This window comes from Molothrus ater, chromosome 1 (assembly GCF_012460135.2).
Source record: "Molothrus ater isolate BHLD 08-10-18 breed brown headed cowbird chromosome 1, BPBGC_Mater_1.1, whole genome shotgun sequence".
Taxonomy (NCBI): domain Eukaryota; kingdom Metazoa; phylum Chordata; class Aves; order Passeriformes; family Icteridae; genus Molothrus; species Molothrus ater.
The window spans coordinates 105,699,766-105,720,201 of record NC_050478.2 but is presented as its reverse complement, the minus strand read 5'-3'; the positions used below and the strand labels follow the sequence as shown (position 1 = coordinate 105,720,201).

The following is a 20,436-nucleotide window of genomic DNA, read 5'->3' as shown; positions in this document are numbered from 1 at the left end:
GCAAATATGAGAACTTGAATATGAAATCATCTGTTCCTTTAAATTCTGAAATGGAAAGAAATACAAATGCACAAAGCATGTGTTCTCAGTTTTCATCAAATGAGAGATGCTGTACAAGCAGGACAAGGAAAGTCAGTTGTTTTTGTCTTGTAAAAATTCTGCTTGCCTCTCAGACCTAGGACAAAACTTTGACCATAAAAATAAGAATTGATAAAAGCATTAATGCTACAAAGAAATCTCCTAAATGATTACCTGTGAAGCACAGGGATACTTGTTCCATTTTGAGGTTTGTTCCTTTGCATTTGACTAGTTTGAAAATAAGTTACCAGTTTTAGGAGAGCACATCTAAAATGAATGAACAGTGAAAACAAATCACTGAAGTGATAGAAGGATAGTTTTGAGTTACGGGGACTTTTTTGCCTTTCTAGAACTCTTGAGTTAATGCCTGGATGCCAGCAAATGTGATTAAATGTAGTTGATCCTTATAAGTATCATCAAGTGCATGGATCAGGATTGCTTGATGGAAGGTGTTTTTGATTCTGAGGTTTGATTTGGTGCTACAAGTGGATGTGATATACATGCTAATCCAGTTTACACATTTGGATATCATGTTTGAATTTTTCCTTACATTTTGATTGAAGTTGAGCATAGTTTCCTGCTTGACTGAAGTAGGTTATATATGAAAAACATTTTTTTCTTTAAGGTGAATAAGTGTAAGAGTAATTTCTTAAGAGAATAATTCGTGAAGAAACTTACATAGCAATCATTTAAAGTTGCTATTTTTTCCCTAAACTGGTATAGTCTGGTTAGGCAATTTCTCTGAAGATTCAGAGAATGGCTTTTAGGCAATCTTTAATTGTTCTCATTAGTTAAGTACTGCCTCTCTCCTGTCCTCTAAGCCCAGAGAAAATGAGACAGTGACTGCTTCATATGCCAAAGGGAGGGATTTTGGTAGTTGTGAGCAGGTTTATTTCTTTCCACACAAATGGTGCTCTCTTCTTTCAGGGATAGTATCTTCTCTTATTATCACCTCTTCCCATTTCTTCTCCTCTGCAGCAACCCAGCTTTGTCTTGCAAATTCAGGTGGGTTGTACTTGGTGTCCTTTGTCCTGAAGGGAGGTGAGAATGCTTTGTAACTGAGCTGCTACAGGAATTCGGGCACCAAGGCTGCTAACACTGAGCTCTGGGTTAGCCCTGGCAGGTAGCTAAGCACCATGCAGCTGTTCCCTCATCGGCCCCAGGTAGGATGGGGGAGAACAGATTCACAGGTAAAGCAAAAGCTGTGCGTGCAAGCAAAGCAAAAGAAGGAATTCGTTCACTGCTGTTTGTCAGCTTGCAGATGTTCAGCCTTCTCTTCATCATGTGTAACTATTGGGAAGACAAATTCCATTAATTCCAGACATCCCCCCCTTCCTCCCTCTTTCCCCAGCTCTTACTGCTCGGCAGGATGCCATATGGCATGGGATACCCCTCTGCTCAGGTGGGATCAGCTGGTCCTGGCTCTGTCACCTCCCAACTTCTTGGCACCCCCCTCCTCCTCAGTGGCACAGCAGTGTGAGAAACAGAAAAGGCCTTGAATGCTGTGTAAGCACTGTGCAGCAGTAGCTAAAACATCCCTGTGTTATCAGCCCTCTTTGGTCACAGATCTAATAACAGTACCAGTGCAGTTGCTGTGAAGGAAATTAACCTCATCCAAGCCAAAACCTGTGCTCATCAGAACACTTTCTGTAATAGTCCTGCTCAGTATTTTTATATGAGTTCAGAATGGATTGCCTGTCCATCGTAAATCCTGCACAGATTTATTTTCTTACTTTGTATTGCTTTTCGTATTGCTTTAGCCAACGACCAGTGAAGATATAATTTCATGATGGATAATGACCCTCCATTTTTTTTTTCAAATATGCTAAGGAAAATTAGATGTACCACAGCTTTGAAAGCTTCAAGTTGATTTATATCCTTTTGTTAAAATAGCTTTGTAAGGAAGATGGGCACTGGTGATTGGTTGGGATTTTTTTTATTTTTTTTCTTGGTTGGTTGGGGTTTTTTATTCAAAATGAAGACTGGATTTTATTCTGAGTTGGGACATGTCTTCTGATCCTCCTGGTCAGCAAGGGGATCTATCCCTCAGTTTCAGCCTTGAATGCATCTTTCACTGAAGTAGCATTCTTTGACCTTTTAATTTTCTGTGGAGAGCCCCAAAATCTTTGTGTTGTTTCTTCCTGCATTTCTTGTATTTCCTTTCCAGCCTGCCTGTTTCTCTGGCTAGGCTTTATTCTTTGTTCTGTGAAAAGGCTAGAGGAAAAGAGGAAAAAGCAGTTTTCCTCTAACTAATACTAGGTAATCAAGAAGGAGGTGACCCAGTCTGTGACTGAAGAGACAGAAAAGGAAGGAAGAAAAAAAAAGGCCCCTTTTCATCTCCTACAGAGGCACCAAATGCCTTTTTTGCTTGCAGGGTTCCTTATTGCACATATGGAGGATCAGCAGACATGCATCTTCTCAAAGAAGATATTGGTAAGACTTTTCTTTCTATCACAGAATTAAGAAACCTTCTGGAGTTAAGGCAGTATTGTCTCAATGTTCAATTACAGTTAGCCTTAAAACAGTGGATATCCTGTACTTTAGGATTGCCTGAGATACTGGAATTAATTGCCATGTACATGTGCAGAATTTGTTTAAGAGGTAAAAGTATTTTTTCTCTTTATTGTTATTTGGAAAACTGAGTTGTAAATGGAATAACAACATTTTTTCTGCCTGAAAACCCACATTTTCCTGAATATTGTTGCTCTGAAAAACATTAAGTTCTGGGAGTCAAACCTCTTCCAATTTTTTTTAGTTGTGACAAGTCAGCACTTTATTTTTCAGTATCTGATGCTTGCTGAGAAGATTCCACCCCTCCACTTTCAAATCCCTGTTACATTTACTCTCATACATAGTACAGAAGGTGCTCCTAGATTGTAGGAGTTCAGTTTTTCTTTTTTTTTTTTTTGTTTTTGTTTCTGGTTTTGTTTTGTTTGGGGTTTTTGGTTTGGTTTGGTTTTTTGGTTTTTTTGGAGTTGTTTCATTTTGTTTTTTGGGTGGTTGTTGTTGATCTCTTCCCATTAGAAAGGTCTGGCAAGCTTTAATGCAGTATTATGATTTGGGAGCACTTTTTTCCTCTGGATGCATGCCCTTTCCACTTTTGCTTATGCAATGACATCACTTTAAAAATAGTCATCCTGTAGCTGTTTTGTTGAAGTACAAACATGCATTCATCATAATTCCTGACTTTATTTTGCATGTCTTTTTTTGTTGTTGCAGTTTGTATTGGATTTTAAACCTTCTGCGTTTAATTTTTGCCTGAAGCGTTATGTCCTGTGCTGTGGCTTTGAAATAGTACTTCAGTTACACAAAAACCTTCCTTGTCTTCAGGAGACTGTGAAATATTCCCTAAATGCTATAGTCCACATTTATTAGGGGTACAGAGTTCAAAAGATTGCTTTGTATACTACAATGTGTATTTTCTGATAATTGATGAAACAGGGTTTTCGTATTAACCTCTGTGGGTAGCCCATTGATACAACTGAACATGTGTAGAATAGTAATATCAGTGAAATCCTTAAAAAAAAAATCCAAACAAAAAATCTCCCCCTGCAAAACTCAAAGCCACTGATACCAGCAACATCTGAGAAAGTCTGATTGTAAACCAGGGAACTAATCTGTTCCTGGAAACTGGCAAAACAATGTTTGTATTGACTAGGCAAGATGGGGTGAGCTAGGGAGCTGGACAGCTTTGAGGACATCCTTGCCTTGAGTTTTCTGATTACTTCCTGCATAGTTAGGATTTCTTTGGCTTGAGATTTTTTTGATAGTAACCTTACAGGTTAGTTTAATCCCTTTAGCTTCTTGATGATTTGAGCAGAAATTGTGTCATGAGTCTTAATGCAGTACCAATACTTAAGACTTGCTTTATGTAGGCAGTTTTCTAATTTAAGTGGTGGAGGTGTTTTTTTGACAATTATTCCAAGCATCAAAATACACTTCCTTTTCACTTATCCTACTCTAGGTGTAGGGGATATGTTCTCCATCTTCAAGGTAGGATTCTTAAATCTGGTTCAGTGGGTTCATATTCAGATAGTCAGCTGCACTGCCTTTTTTAACTTTCTTGTATTAACCCTTGAAATGCAGTGTCTTTTGGTGGCTACTTTGTTTTTGTTGGGTACTTTGTTTTGCTGCTTTAAAGGAAATCTGCAAGTGAAATAAAATGTGTTTGGTTCAATTTTTGGACTTCTAGAAAGCTCATCTTATTCTGACTTGACAAATCTAACCTCAGGGTTCATCTTTCCCTTTTCATTCAGAAACATCATGCACTCCTCTTTCTCCTTCTGTATGTGATAGGGATCTGAACATTGATGTATGGTTAAAGCAATGACTTCCCAGATTCAGCTTCTTTCTTTTGGCTAAGTTCCATAGATGTGCTCCTAAGGAGATGTTCAACTCTGAGTTTGTCTGGCCTGTTGTGCCTTTAGTCTCTTCGTGGAAAAAAACTGGTACCTACACTTTAGATGGCACTAATGTATCTTTGAAATAAGCTGCTGTTGTGTAGAGAATTGAACTGTTCTTTAGCTAGTAGATGTGTCTTTGAAGGTGGAAGGAATAGGAAATGTTTTGTAAACACTTCTGTGTTGCAAATGCTTTCTTCTGTAAAGTAGGGGTTTTTTTTACTGTGAATATTTTCAGCTCTTAGAAAACAATACTACGTTCATGTGATCTGTTTACTTGCAAATTGTGCACACAGATCAATTTAATGTTAAAAAACGTCCTCAAATCTCTTTTTGCTTGTGTAGTATACTAGTTTAGAGTATACAGCAAGTTCCTATTTCTCTATTGCTTGTGATGTATGTTAAAATAAATTAAAAGTGACATTTATTGTTGCTTATATAAGCTCAATTTCCAGATGTAGTTAAAGAGGAAGAAAAGTAGTTGAGCATTAAGCTGTGACTAAAACATGCTTTTTTGGCTAGAGATTTTATTCTAACTGGTATTCTCTTGTTCTTTGCAAAAGGCAACCCCAGCACCTGATACTTCACTCTTCATTAGGCACTTACTCCAAAATCTCAGCATGTTCCCAGATTAATAACACTTTTAATGCATAAACATAAAGCAGTAGGTATTGGGTAGCACCACGAGTTTGGTACTGCTTGCATATAGAGTAGCAGGAGAACCTAGAAGTCATAAGTGGTATGATTTTCCATTTGCAGTGTAGCTGCTATGCAGTATCTCAAAAATTGCTTTGAAACATTTGATTGTTATTAAAAACCAAAGAAGGTAGTGATCAGCTGTTGCAGACATATTGCTGATATTAATAGTTTTTTCCATAACTTTTGTTTTTTTATGATAAGCTTCCAGACTTTAAGGAAAATGGCTCACCTGTGGCCTACCTCAAAGCAGCTCACAACCAAAGGCGGCAGCAGAAGTGTAGGAAAAACCAAGTAGTGTGGGGCTGGATATGGGAATTTTCTTTGTGGAAGATGTTTATATTTCAGCAGATGGTGAAATGAAGGAAGAAATCTTTGTTCTTTATATGTCACAGAATAAAAGTAATTTGTTCAAAAGTAATGGGGGTGGAGCTACTATTTTTAAGGTAGAGTTTGCCTTGTGATTGATGCCTGTGCCTTTTAAGGGTATATGGGTTGTTGAAAGATGAAATTCTAAATTCTGTGCTTGTTTCTCCTATTTCACCCCATTTTAGTCTTTGTGTTGAGTTTCCAGGAGATACGCTATTAGGAGGGATACCTGATTCAATGAAAGTTCTGTTTGATTGTATTTACTGTGCAAAGAATTGATAAGTTCCTCCTTTGTGGGTTATTGGTTTGGTTTTGTTTTTTTTTTTATAGGATGGAGGACAGAAGAGATTTGGTGCTATTTCCTGTAATATTTGTGGAATGCTTTACACTGTGTCAAATCCAGAGGATGAAACCCAACATCTGTTATTCCACAACCAGTTCATAAGTGCTGTTAAATATGTGGTAAGAAAACCTTCTCTTTTAAAAGACATAAACAGCATCTTTTGTTTGCTCTGTACTAGTTACAATTCATATTACATTAAGTTGCGTTTTAATAAATGATTATCACAGTAGGGCATAAATCATCACTTTGGGAATTAAATGTTTTTAAGAGCCATGGTAGACAGGTTATATATTATGTATAAAAATAGTTAGTACAATAATGGTGTTTCATTGCCATACTATTACTTCTGCTACAATTACCTGATCTTGGGGAGGTGTGAGGGTAGTGATAGGAAAACAAAGGAATGTCACTGTTCTGAAAGTATTAAATACAGGTTTCTCTACAACTGGTGTTCACAGCAGCAGTTGACTTAATAGTTAGATGAAGGGCTGACTGTCGTGTTTTTTTAAGTGTGTGATCTAAGAAGACTTAGAAATTACTTTTCCATTAATTGTGTGTAATTTGAGGAAACACTGCTTAGGAATTCAACTGATACGATTTCATAGCATATTGAAGCTATACTGAATTTATGAGAATGTGATCTTTAAAATATGTATTTGAAAATTTCATTATATATGCTTTCTCTGAGTATCTCTCATTAAATCTCAGATTTGAAAAATTCTGTGTAATTTCAAGTAAATTGTAAAATCAGCTACTTCACACTAGCTGATATTACAAGACCTAGGAAATGCCTGTTCACATGTCTGAAATCCAGAACAGAATCCACAAAGTCTATTTTCTTATCATACATGTTACCTTCAGTACTCTACACTCGAGTAGATAAGACCTCCAGGATAACTGAACTGAGGCCACCTATTTGTTTCATGTAGGCACCAAATGGCTGTTGGGCTACTCTTAAATCTCAACCATACTTTTATCCCACTGTTTGCAGATATAAAGGCATAACTTCATCCCTAAAGTGTTTGAAAGTCTCTGGTGAATAGTTTTGGTATTTATTCTGTCCTTGGTTAGTTTTTGCCAAATTATCTGGACATCTGGAAAGATCTCTTCTGATACACGTTAGGTACATCGTTGGGTGGGACTGGACAGAAATTGTGATGGGACTCACTACATTATTATGGCAGCATAAAACACGTTTCCCCATTTTATTCCTGTTTGTCCTCCCTCTCCCCACCCATTCAAGTGCTTTCAGATCTTGAATGTTACCAAAGATGTAAACATAATTCACAGAAGATGATGTTTAGTTCTTTTGGACAGAAGCTCTTTGGCACATGAGTTCAGTAGCTTCATGTAGGTAAGAAGCTGTACTGAAGTTTTAGATATTTTGGAAGTTGAAAGAGCTGAAATCTCACACTTGTATGTATGTCTAGGGTAGCTACATAATTAACATGAAAGTGAATGAGTGGACTGCCTTAAACCAGCCATAAATAATTTCATACAGAGTTACATATGCTTTTAATTTGAAAAAAGCTTTCCCTATTGTTTTCTCAGTTGCTAACCATCTTCTTAAAACTTCCAACAATGTGTACTCAAGCAAATTATTTGTATAGTTCAATGAGTAAAGAGTTGTCTCTCTGTAATCTTTTGAGACTTCTGTTGTATTTTGTAGATGACTGTAGAGCCATGATTTAGATGGTTATTCTGGAATGGATACTAGAGTAAGAGGTGAAAGAAGAACTCATAGGAGTCTTCAAATTCCCCTCTGTTTTTTTTTCCCTCTTAACAATCTTAACATTGTTTTCTGCATGGATGAGTAACTTTTGCCATTCTAAATAGATGAGTTTTTACCACCAGTCATTTGATCTGGAGTCACTGGTTCTTGGTTGATAGTATTGTGACAGAAACATTCTCGCCTCCTCTTAGAAAATAACTTCAATTTAAGATAAGTCTTCTTGGCAGCGAATTAGTACACCAAGTGACTACTTGTTAATTCTTAGTCATCCAGAAATACTGGAATGATTGCTAATTTTCCTGGTTTTGCTAGGAGGTTTTTAGTGGGGACTGTTGGAAGGATGGTTTCTGGATATTTGTATGTAGCTAACTGCATTGAAATTTTAACTTGCCCTGACAGTGTTAACTGAACAGTAGCATCAGGGGGTTAACTGGGAAAGTCCTGGTAACTCCTTGGTTAGACATCTTGGTCCAGGAACACGTGCTCTCAGTGACCTTGACATGTTACTTTTTAGCTCTCAGACACTCTTTATAAGTAGTTAATATGTTTGGCATTACTTGTGATTCAGAGGCCATTCTAAGGGATTTTATAAGCATTTGTCATTCTCTTGTCATTCACATTCTCCATGCCATATGATGATGTCCCAGTGTGACTGGAGAAAACTTTTCTCAGTTTTTTCTCCCTTTTAAGTGTATCTTGTTATGGGCTTAGTAGTTCTATGAATGATTCATTTCACAGACTCAAAAAAAGTAGGTCTGTATACATTGTCATGGTAGACCTCCTTGCTGTGAACTGTGAAAATGGACATTATTGTTAGTGTCTTTTCCACCTGCCTGGAGGTGCTCTGTAGGTTTTTTAAAACGTTTTGAGTAGCCAGAAGGTAGTTTGCATATAAATAATAAATTACTTATTATCTTCAACAAAATACAACTTTGTTCAGTGGGTTATTTTAAAAGCCTGTCCTACTCCTTGTAGTAAAAAATTCTGTTTAGATCTCTAGAAATGCAATGGTGACCCCAAAAGAAGGACAGGCTAACAAGGAATTAGTATTGGATACTTGCTTTGTCATGGGTGTCTGATAGAGATGGTAAGGTAATTGTAGGCTTTGTGTGTAGAGAGGAAATTTGACAAGTGTAATGACAATTTCTAGATTTGAGAACAGAAGATTGGCAAGGATTGTTTTCCGAAGGGTGACATTTTCTATTAATAGAAGCATGCAGATTAAATTAGCAAGAAGGTAAGATAGTCAAAGATAGCCCTGGAGCAGGAATGAGAGATGTCCCCAGCTGCAGACAAATGGAGCAATCTGTCTCAATTTCCTCTGGTTTCAGACATCTGAAAGTCTCCAGACAAATTATGCCACTCTAGTGTTTGTGTGAGTGTGCACTGAGCAGTGATGTACACATCAGGTGTTAACTCCAGCAGGATGGCTGGAGCTACAGCAGCTGGATGGGCAACTCTGTGGGATGGATAAATGATTCAGTTTTATAAAATTATCTAGCTGTGATACCACACCATATCAATTCTGCATCCTCTCTCTGTTACCACATAGGATCAACTTAGTATTTCTGCAAAATATTTTTGTGAGAGCAAGGCATTTTTAATGGTGTTCTGAAGTTGCAAAGCCAAAACGTTGTTAGTAAATGCCTGTGGATTCAGGTGTCATATGTGATTGCAGTTAATGTGTTTGTATTTCAGGCTCATCTTCTTGGTTAAAAATATCTTGAGCTTAAGAAAATGGGGGAAACTGTTATTTGGGCTGTGTAATCTTGATAAGTTTATAGCTATTCTGCTGTAACTGTACCCAAGTTAGTCTCTGAGCTTCTTAGGATTCTCACATTTAAAGAAAAGCAATATTTGACTCTTAGCATCTGAAGTTAATAGGATTGAAGATGGTGCTGAACTTCATGTTACCTTAGAAGGATTTCATACTTGTCTTGATTTGCGTTAATTCCAAAAGTAGTGCATCTGTATGACATAAAAATAATGTTACAAAGGAAGTTCTTACCATTAGATTCTTCTGTGAGAAGTTTTAATAGTTTAGAAGTTTTATCCAAGGATCTTAATGTGTTCTGCAGTCAAAAACTCATTCTCTACATTCCATGCCTAGGAAGGAGAGGCAGAATATCTGTACTTGTCAGGAAGAAGAATGCAGCAGGTGCATTTCTCTGCTGCAAATTGTCAAGGACAATAGTTTACAAAATTTCACACTAGACTTCATTACTAGGGAAAAAATTCATAAATGTTTTTTGTAGTGAAGACCAAGAATTATACAGTATTAACCATGTTTTCCTTAGTAACTCAGTATTTTTGAGGAAAAAAGCCTTATTAGAAAAAAAACAGTTTTTTTTTTCATGCTTTTGTATTCAGTTGAGAAATAGTGAGTACAGAAAAGTCAGAACTGACATAAACAGAAAGGCATCAGCATTGCTGTATCATTTCCTACTCATATGTAAGAATTTCTAAAAACTCAGGAATTCATGGGAAGCAGGCTATCACATCTGATAACTTACACTTTTAAAGACAAATCTCCATCAGATATTATTTTGAACTATAAGCAGAATGTAATTCATGAAAAACAGAGCACTGAACATTTAGTTACTGTACTATTAATGTTGGAGCCATCTTTACACCTCTGTTCTACCTCATTTTTTATATACATGCAGCATATCCAGAGAAAACAATGAGCTGCACTCTGTAGTAGTAGCTACTGTCCACACTATTTCATGATCTGGTAGCAGGTGCTTCTCTCTATTGCCCTTTTGTAATGATGTCTTTTGTACTCCTATTGCCATTGCCCCTTAATAAACAAAGGAGAAGCAGCCTTTATTCGTGTTTGAACTGGGAGGAAGTTAGAGGTAGACTAAGAAGGAGCTAACAGTGCATTGCAGAGTTGCCTTACTTTCTCAAGCAGTTACAAATATTTGTAGGACCAGTAGTCCCAACATGGAGGGAGGAAGGTGTTGCTACAATGCTTACACACCCCCATACAGCACCAGCCTGCCCAGCTGTGGTGAAGGGTCTCTGCCTGCCTTGCTGCTGCTGGCTGGAGGTAATCTGTTCTTGGGCACAGACTTGCAGCATCAGGGATGAGTGCTGTAATCATCTGCTTTTACTCCAGAACATGTTTCCCTGTGGAAGAGTAGCTTCCCTTTTAACTTCTTTGGTCATCACAGGGGATGTGTATCGATGAGCATCTGATTTAACAGTAAACAAGCCTTAATGTCCTAAAGTAATGTCAATTAAAAGAAAAGGGAAAGCAGTTTTTCTGTCATTGCAGTAGAATATGTTGCAGACATTAAACTTCTGTTTCTTAATCTACTGAGGTGTTCTTGTTATCTGCCTGCTGAAAGAGTCCTACTTTAGCTCTCAGTGAGCTGGCAGAATGTAGTATTTTAGTAGTGTTAAAATAGTGGGGGTTGATTAAAAACTGTTAATAGGTGTATTTAGGGAAATAATTTTCAGACCACATGAAAATGCTGACACTAAAGCATATTTTGTGTACTGTAAATATCTAATAGGATTAGTCGCAGCTGTAGCACTTTTCCTTCAATGTTTTAATATCACAGAGTTGTGACCAGTCTTGTGCATTGCTTCCATTTGTCTGGTTTAAAGGAAGCAAAACTCAGCAATAAGGTGCAGATACATATATGAAATCATAGTTTTTCTTTATACCTTTATTAGAGCTGCTTATGACTGTAAGGGCTCAATATGGCTGTGAAATTGCTTCACTAAAAATCTGGATGAGCTTAGGCTTTGCAGAAACTTTTTGGAAAGCTGCATCTAAAAGATGCATTTCTGAATTCCAAAATACTTCTATTTAGAAACTACCCCTCCTGTGAATATCATCAGTCTCCGTATTATACAGATCACTTAAGAGGATGAACAGGTGGACAGTAATGAAAATAATGAGTCCTATACATTTGAGAATCAATTACTGCTTTTTTAGAGATTTTAGACTTGTGCTAATATACTGTTGCTTAAAGGCATAAATACTGTGATGTTGAGAAGTGTTCTATTCTTTATTTGATTTCATTTTCTGGAAGTACCTGGCATTAACAGGATACCTTAACCTAAAAATTAGTGTTGAATTTTCTTCATTAGTCTTGTGGCAGTCTGGATGCTGTAATGGCAGGATTATCAAACAGATTGCATTTATATCCTGAGTGATGATCTAAAATAAGCTGTAAAAAGCTCTTGCAGAGCAAACAGGTAGCCAAAAGGCAGAAAAAGACAAAAATTAGAGAGGTAAGGTTTGAGGTTGGAGAGCAGTAATCTTTCCCTGATTTTTGATGCCTTTCCTGATGACAGTCTCAAAAAGCATGTCAAAATCCCACAAATTACACTTTCCTGCTCCCCTGTAAACTGCTGTTTACTGCCCTTTGTGTTCAGACCATAATATATATAAATTCAAGTAGAATCTTCATTTGTTCAGTTATTACTGAGAAAAAAAGCAGACAGGATTAAAATTGTGTCTGTGTTGTGATGATTGCCATGCTGGGTGCTAAACTAATACTTAAATAGTTTCAGGGCTAGCAGCAAGTAGATACATTTCTAAAATTTTTCTCTTCATGTGCTCCTTGGGGTAAGGGAGTAAAATCAATATGAATAAAATGAGGTGCAGATCAAGTATTATAGCATTTGAATTTTAACATTTTTTGTGGTAGTATATATGGCATTCATGTAGTGCCAAATTCCATTGCTTGGTCTTCAGTCAAACGTTATTTTCTGGGAAGGTACAGATTTCAATGAGAATCACTCCATCAGTATTGTTTCTTCAAAGACTTTTTTATTTAAAGTTGCTTTGAAGTAAGACTTGTAGATCAGCCTTTTTAGTGGCTGAAGTTACTTCTGCATTCAATATTTTTAGGTCCCATCAAAGCAACTTGAGTTCTAATATCTACCAGTCCCATCTTGCTAGATTTAAGTGGCTTTTTTGTTTTGTTTTTTTCCATGCAGGTACTGCTCATTATTCACCACGAGTGTGGATCTGAAGAAGAGTTAATTACCTCTATTTTTTTGAGTATGTTTATACTTCAGATACACACAACGTAGTCTCCTTCCCTATTAGATTCTTAGAAGGTAGTTATAAATTTTTTTCTAGTATCCTTCTTGTGGCTTTAACAATTATGATCAGTAACAAAATAAATTATTCCTTACATTTTGGGCAGCTGCATGCCAATCAGTTCACTTAGAACCTCCTGGAGGTCTTTCGCATGCCAGACTTTTAAAACTGAGTGTGTATTTGTGGAGGTAACTATGTTAAAAAGAAATCTTCTAATAAAACTTAGGGCCTTCTCATTCACTGGACTTTGAAAAATAAGTATTTACATGGTTTGGAAATCAGTTATGTGAGCTGAATTTGTTACTTCTGTTCTAAAATTGAGTTTGCACTGCACTTCTGGGGGAAAATCTAGTTGGGAAATTGCAAGATGCTTTCACATTGTTTTTAGATATAGTTAGGTTATTGTATAAATAACATTTTATCTGTTATGCTCATTTTAAAAGGCTAGATGAAGTTTACTTCTCTAGCAAAGCAACTGCTAAATTCTGTGAAATCTGCATAAATTCAGTGTCTAGAACGATAATTTGCCACTTCTGTTTATAGAAGGACATCATGTATATGATTTAGATAAGTGTTTGTTTTATTTAGGGTTGGAAAAAGGAGAGAATCTTGGCTGAATATCCTGATGGAAAGATTATAATGGTTCTACCTGATGACCCAAAGTATGCACTTAAAAAGGTATGGTGAGAAGGACTGGACTTGTATTTCTTGCTTTGTTTGATGTTTTCATCTAAACGAAAATGTTCATAGAAAAGTTGGTGTCATTGACATGTGAACAGTTGAAATTGGACTCAAAACTGCAGTGGTTCTGTTCCCTTTTCCACAGACAGGTCAGGTGCCTCACTCTTAAACTCTGCTGGTTTCTTCATAGAGAGGCTGGGCTTGGGCAGGGCTGGGAAGAGCATCAGCCAACAGACTTCTTAAAGTATCCTTGCAGAATGTCTGACAGATATTTTATGTAATATAAACTTCCTGTTTTATTTAAATGAAGTGACATTTATTAACTTTATAACACAGCACAAATGTGGCAGCATTCTCTAGGCAACTTTCTGATAAAAACAGAATTAGGTGGAAAGTGGCCTTAAAGTCATCTAGTCCCTTGCCATGTCCAAAGCAGAATTTGCTCTGATTATGATGCATCTGACAACTTTCTAAAAATTCTACCACTAAAGGTTTGTCTGACCTCTTCAGACTGTATTACAGTGCTTTGCTAACCATAACATTAGGATGAATGTCTGTCTTAACAGAATCTCCATACTGCAATTTAAGCTCATTACTACTAATCATTCTGCCATAGCTAAAGAAAACATTCTTCTTTTCCTCCTTGCAGCAGATTTTTTGTGCCTGAACAAACTGATTTTTTTTTCCTTAAGGAGATTGACTAGATGTGCTGCTTTTTTTTAGTTTATACTCCTAAATAATGTTTTTTAGAGCTCCATTCATTATCATGCTCTTTTCTAGCTAATCTCCATTTGTGCCATGACTCATGTCTTCCTTGAAGATCTAAAACTGGTCTCAACACACTAATGGGGACTTAAAGCAGTTGGTACTTCAGTGTCCTGCTGGCTAACCTGTGTTCATACATCTGAAAGTGTCATTTCACAATAGCCTGGCACTGACTCTGCTTAGCTGGGGATTTGCTGTGGCTAATAGGGACTTTTTACAGTATCCCTGTCAGAGGGTCACAGAATGGTTGAGGTTGGAAGGGACCTCTGGAGGCTGAATGGATGCCCAAGACAGCTCTTGCTGCTGTTGTGGCTGTAGCAGGTTTCTTTAGTCTAAGTTACTGAATTAAAATGAAACTACAAATTTTCACATTTGATGCAGATAAGTTTATTCTTTAAGTTTTATTTTTCTTGTGGGATTCCCCTAATTTTAGTACATTTGTTGTGCATTCATTTTTTAATATAATAGCGGGAGAAAAAGAAGGAAGACTGTAGTGAATTGTCATTTAGGACAGTGTTTTCTGTAGTTCTGTGTAGCTGAAGCTAATAGAATCTTACTGTCATAACCATGTCATAACCATGGGTGCCTGATTTCAAGAATAGTTTTACTTGATGTTTCAGATAATAGGATGTGTCATTAAATGATTAGTACCTGAAGGTGAGAAAATAGAGAGTAATTCATACCTGTTAAAAATAATTTTAAAGCATTTTAAACACAGCTTTCTTTACTGTGTGGGTGCCTGTTTATTCGAACAGATTGCCCAGAGAGGGTGTGGAGTCTCCCTCACTGGGGATATTCAAGCACTGTCTGGATGCAATCCTGTGCCATGTGCTCTGGGATGGCCCTGCTTGAGCAGGGAGGTTGGACCAAATGTGGTACCTTCCAACCTGACCTGTTCTGTGGTTTTGATACTCACAGCATCAGTAATTCTCTTTCTGCATTACTGCTGTAACTACAGCTTGCATTCAAGAAGCTTATGCCATTTAATGCACCATAGGTGAGGGCACCTTGTTTGTCTTACAGGAGATGAGGGAGGACAGAGGCTGTTCCAATGTCCAGATGTAGGTTCAGGAATGCCTCAGTAAAAAATCAGCTCATGCATAAGCTTTCATTTACGTTCATGTTGGAGTTTATCTGTTTCTTCTAAACTTGCTAATACTAAATAAAATTTTATTTTTAGTTTCAGTTGCTCTTTGAAAATCCAATGGAGGAGTAAAAAGCTGAAGGAAAGAGAAAATATTTACTCCTTTAAAACAAATGCCTATATTTTCTATCTGCCTTGGCACTGTGTCTGCTGTTACCTGCTCAAAACCCTTAATGGATTAGTTCTTTCAAGATTTCAAAAATAACAAAAAATCCTAAACTGCTTTAACTTTCCTTGCAGGTCTACTTGACTTCTAAAATATCAGAGCTCACAGTTTGATTATCTGCATTCTCTCTATTAGCCTTTGTCTAATGAAATTTGGACTTAATGGAAGCTGACTGAGGGGTCTCTACTCTTCCTATTTCCAGACGAGTATTGTTGAAGGAACATTTTTGCAGATGATGTGTTGCAGGGTACTTGGGTTGATCCTTAACTTTTGGAATAGCTTTCAGTATTCTAGATATCCTAATATTTTTCTGCAAATCTGTGATTTTAATGTAAATTTATAAAAATGTGCATTTAGACATGTTTCTTATACAGCATTTAAAATTATTTTGACAGGTTGAAGAAATCAGAGAAATGGTAGACAATGACTTGGGATTTCAGCAAACTCCTCTCATGTGCTACTCTAGAACTAAAACTCTTCTTTTTATTTCTAATGACAAAAAAGTCATTGGCTGCTTAATTGCAGAACATATCCAGTGGGTAAGTGATTGAATTGGAGAAAGATAATCTATGTCAGTGCTTAATAACTGTTTTACACAGCAAATTATTATTCTGTGTGTGCCTGTTCCACAGAAGAAGAGACTGGGTGGTTGGACCATTCTGAAGTGTGGTTACTCAGTTTTGTGTGGTTGACACTGAGCAGAGACACATGGATGGTGTCACACTTGGCTCAGACAGACCCTCATCATTTAAAAACTTGATATAGCTGAGGGGTGGAATTTTTCTTCCTCTGCTGTTACACAGCTCTGGCTGTGCTCTTGCTTGTCAACAAGCAGGTTCAACTCCCTACCCAACAGAAATCCAACATGGATGAAAGAGTGGATGTTCTGTATGATTGAGTTCAATCACCGCAGGGTCAAACAGCTCCACAGGAAATAAATGCAGTGGACAGAACTGCACTGGAAGGCAGTACAAGAGGTCATTGTAGTGCTAATCACTGATGTCACATAAACTGTCTGTTCATTCCAAACTGTATTGTTTTCTATTGTCCCTTGGGAGTATCAGACAACAAGCAAAACAATCCTAGCCAAAGCCAGAGAAATTGATGCAAACACTTTAATACAGGTAGTAATAAGGATTGGATTATTTGTTGCTGTTATTTTAAGTGAGAGAAACTTCAGATGGTTTTTTCTTTATTTAATCTTTATAATTTTCTTGATTTTTGGAACTGTTATGAGAAATTAAATGAGATGCAAAAATACAGTCTTTTTGGTAAGGCATTTTAGCAGCCAAGTGTGTTTAACTGAAATAAATTAAACATAAATTATTTTCTTCAGTCATTAGTGATGCTTTTATAAAGTGACGAATGTTTTTTACATCATCTGCAGGGCTACAGAGTTATAGAAGAGAAGGTTCCAGAAATCAGTTCAGAAAATGAGAAAGTGATATTTGAAAGACAGAAAGCGTGGTGCTGTTCAACTTCTCCAGAGCCCGCGATCTGCGGGATCAGTCGGATCTGGGTGTTCAGCATGATGCGCCGCAAGAAGATCGCTTCTCGCATGATAGAGTGTCTCAGGTAAGAGGGAAACATTCCTCAGCCACACGTGGTTTACACAGAACTCCCTGCAAGACAATGATTGTTATGTGTGTCCCAAGCTTGTATTTCCAAGCTGCTGGTGCTACTGGGGATATGGATTTGAGCACAGTTGACAGTTTAGGTGGAGTTCAGTAACTAATGTCAGTACTCTACAGTCGTTTGTCTTTTGCAGAAACCTTTGAGTGTAATTGTAACGAGGTCACCCTGGCAGATTCCTGGGGGAAATTCCTCCACAGTAATTATGAGTAAAGGACACAGGACTGTCTTTGGTCCAAGTGTGAGATTGCCCATGGACTGGGACCCAACCATTGGCTGATTGTCCATTACTTACAGGTAGCAAGAGGGAAGCAACAGAGACCCAGTGCACCAAACTGTTGGGTGTACTCTGGTGGTTCCAGCTGTTGTTATGTTTTAGCTCTTTTATATATACTCAGGTTCACTGAACCTTCTGGATATTTTCAGTTTCCATGGAGCTTTAGTAGCTAGTGGTGAGTGTATTCCAGCTGAATGTTTGAGTCCATAAAAAGGACTCAAACATCTGTGCTATTGTCTAGATAAATGTTAAAAATGTTGAATCTCCAAACCTTAGGTTTCTTTCCAAGAAGTTTAAATGTCAGTTCTAAGTAATGGCAAGAAGTGCTCGAATCTTAACGATGGCTGGGCTGTCAGGTTTGTGCTCACCTCATCTTTTTGGAGTTTCTTGAACAGATACTGCTGCCTCTGTCAGTCCTCACCCCCTTGGGTATTTGGAGAGCTCAGCAAAGCTGTTTTGCCCTGCTCAATTCATCTTGCCCAGCTGGTGGAGTAAATCATGGTCAGATCATGTTTTGGCTGACCTATTGACAGTAAAGCTGTATTCACACAAGTATATTAACTTGATGATCTGCTTATGTTTTTGGCAGGTTTTTAATAGTGTGTTCTGTAGCTTCCTAGAAACTATTTCTAAAGGAAAGATTTCTCTTCCAGAATGATGCTGAAGTTACTTCCTCAGCTACAGCCCTAAAGGATCTTTAGAATAAATTATGATGACCTGTTGCAGATAGTGAGGCCTCAGTTTTCCTCGTTTCTGTGCACAGCACCTCCCCTTTTGCTGTGCTCTGGTGCTTGTTTGGCCTTCCATTAGCTCATTGCTGTATTCACTAAAAAGTTTTGCATTATTTTGGTGCATTATTGGTTTGTTGAAAGGTCTGATAAGCTCTAGAGCTGGTGTTGATGAGGGAGCCTAGGAAGTTACAGAAGGCAAAGGAAAGGAGTGAGACTTGCTTTGGTATGGCAGTAAGCACTTACATCTGCTCAGCTGCCTAAACCTAAACATTTTCCATAGCAAAAGGTACTTGGAATGGGATAATTTTGGTAACCAGCTAAATCCTGACTTCCAAATGTTGAAGGCATCATAACAGACTGAAGTTCATTTTGAGAATGTCTGCCCCATTTCACTCCAGGCTATCACAGTACCTTGGAGTCACAGAAATCCACTTGGTCTTAACCTTGCAAAATCATCTTCCTGAACACATGAAAGAGAAGAAAATAAAGCTGATAGTAATTAAAAAGGATTTTGTTCTTTCTGTCTTTTCCTCAGTATTTAATGGTGATGTCCATATGAGTGAAGCTTCTGCTTGCTCTTCAAGTACATTTCTGGTTATTTTATAGAAACTAAAGAACTTAAGTCTACAGGGAGTTTCTTCTGTTTCTAAGGATAAAATAACACCTCCCTTTAAGACCAGTTGAGGTCTTAAACCGTGAATTCGGTTTTCTAAAATTGCTCGCACAGCCAGCCAGAGAATTAGAATGCTATCACTTGATTCCTACTCTCCCTTCAAATAAGACTGAAACGTACAGGAAATACTCTTCATGAACAAGTTAATTCTTTTTGTATAGTTAATTACTGAATGTGTATTTAGAAATTATGCCTTGGGGTTGGTCCCTTGAGGCCCCTCCATAAGCACCCCAACTTGATTAATAGCTTGTTTTCATTCCTAGTGATTGCAGTTGCAGCCCTAGTGTTCTCTTTTCTATTAAAAAATCTTTGGAATTAATTCAAACTTTTTATTTTAAACTCTGGATTTGAACTCTTGATGTAATTGTTCTGTACAAATATTCCTTCTAAAACACCAGACCCTTATAAAACCCCCTCCCAGAACAAGTGGTTCTTCTTGCTCTTTGGAAGGAGGAGATAAATCCTATGAATAGACCCATCTCCTCCTAACAGAACTTCTTCCTTTTGAGTGTCTGTGCCACTTAATTAATGGTTTGTCACCTAATAGCATAAATAATTTTATGATTCTCTGAGAGTAATTATCATCTTTTATTTTTTCCTTTTCCCTTTTTTTAAACAGGAGCAACTTCATATATGGCTCATACTTAAGCAAGGAAGAAATTGCTTTCTCTGACCCCACTCCTGATGGAAAGCTCTTTGCAACACAATACTGTGGCACTGGCCAGTTCCTGGTATACAACTTCCTCAATGGACAGCACCAGACTTAACTGCTCTGCAGGAATTCCATTTTTATTGGAGACTTCTGCCAAACTGCATGGAGTGGGTGCAGACCTTCAGCAGAAGCCAGGGCCATTTTTATTACAGTGAACTCAGGACTGGTAACAACCAAACGGTTGTACTATTTTATTAAAATTGTAAACAATGCAGTAATAGGCTAACTTTGTTTTTTTAAAAGAAAGATATTTTATTAACTTTTACAAAAGTTTGATTGTATTTTATCTAGTTATTCATGTTTACATGCAGCAGAAAATTGTTCATAGTGGACTGTAAACTAATGCAAAGACTCTAGTCTGGCTGATGAGTACATGCTGAAGTTCTTACTGAGGTGATATACCAGTGCTTCCCAGTACTGGAGCGCTGGGCTCCTGCCCTAGCTCCCACTACCAGCACTTGTCTGACAGAGTTCCAGGCTGTGCCCAGTGGAATTGGGGCAGGAAGTGTGGGCAACAACCCTCACAGGCTGTACGGCGCCTTCTGGCGTGCCCCTGTACCCTGCTCCCTGGCAGCAGCATCGGAATCCTCTTGTGGCCCCTGTCCCCTTCTCCCCCAGATTAGTTTTGGAGTAAAAGGTGGAATGAAAAGCCCAAGGACTGGTGTACTCATCATTCTTGAAGTATTGTACTGAGTATATACCTTTGTTAGTGGACTTCACTTTGATACTTGTCACTCCTTCATAAATCTCTCCTCTTTCAAAGGGTTTGTATGTTGAAAAACTGCTGTGGCCTTTCTTGATCTGTACATAATGTAGATAGATTAAAAATAAAATACTTGATAGCTTTTTTAAAGTTACTCTGTATAATACTAAGTGTGAATGAATCTTTAGTGTATTTCATATTTTTCTTGGTGGAAAAAAATAACATGCTGATGATCAATGCCCCCAGGAGCTCCGGATCAAGACCATCCT

At 37.5% G+C, this 20,436-nt stretch overlaps 1 protein-coding gene across 2 annotated transcripts in view; it reads left to right on the top strand.

Moving 5' to 3' along the window:
* Positions 1-20,321, top strand: part of ESCO1 (establishment of sister chromatid cohesion N-acetyltransferase 1) — a 32,976-nt gene extending 12,655 nt beyond the window's left edge. Inside the window, exons 8-12 of one of the 2 annotated variants that reach the window (XM_036398795.1) lie at positions 5,874-6,005; positions 13,272-13,361; positions 15,835-15,978; positions 16,827-17,014; positions 19,372-20,321. In XM_036398795.1, coding sequence (XP_036254688.1) covers positions 5,874-6,005; positions 13,272-13,361; positions 15,835-15,978; positions 16,827-17,014; positions 19,372-19,519 — 702 coding nt within the window. In that variant the 3' untranslated portion in view covers positions 19,520-20,321. Of the gene's footprint in view, positions 1-5,873; positions 6,006-12,577; positions 12,701-13,271; positions 13,362-15,834; positions 15,979-16,826; positions 17,015-19,371 lie in introns of those variants that run through there. The other variant, XR_004981659.2, reaches the window with a different exon arrangement.
* The last annotated feature ends 115 nt before the right edge of the window (positions 20,322-20,436 follow it).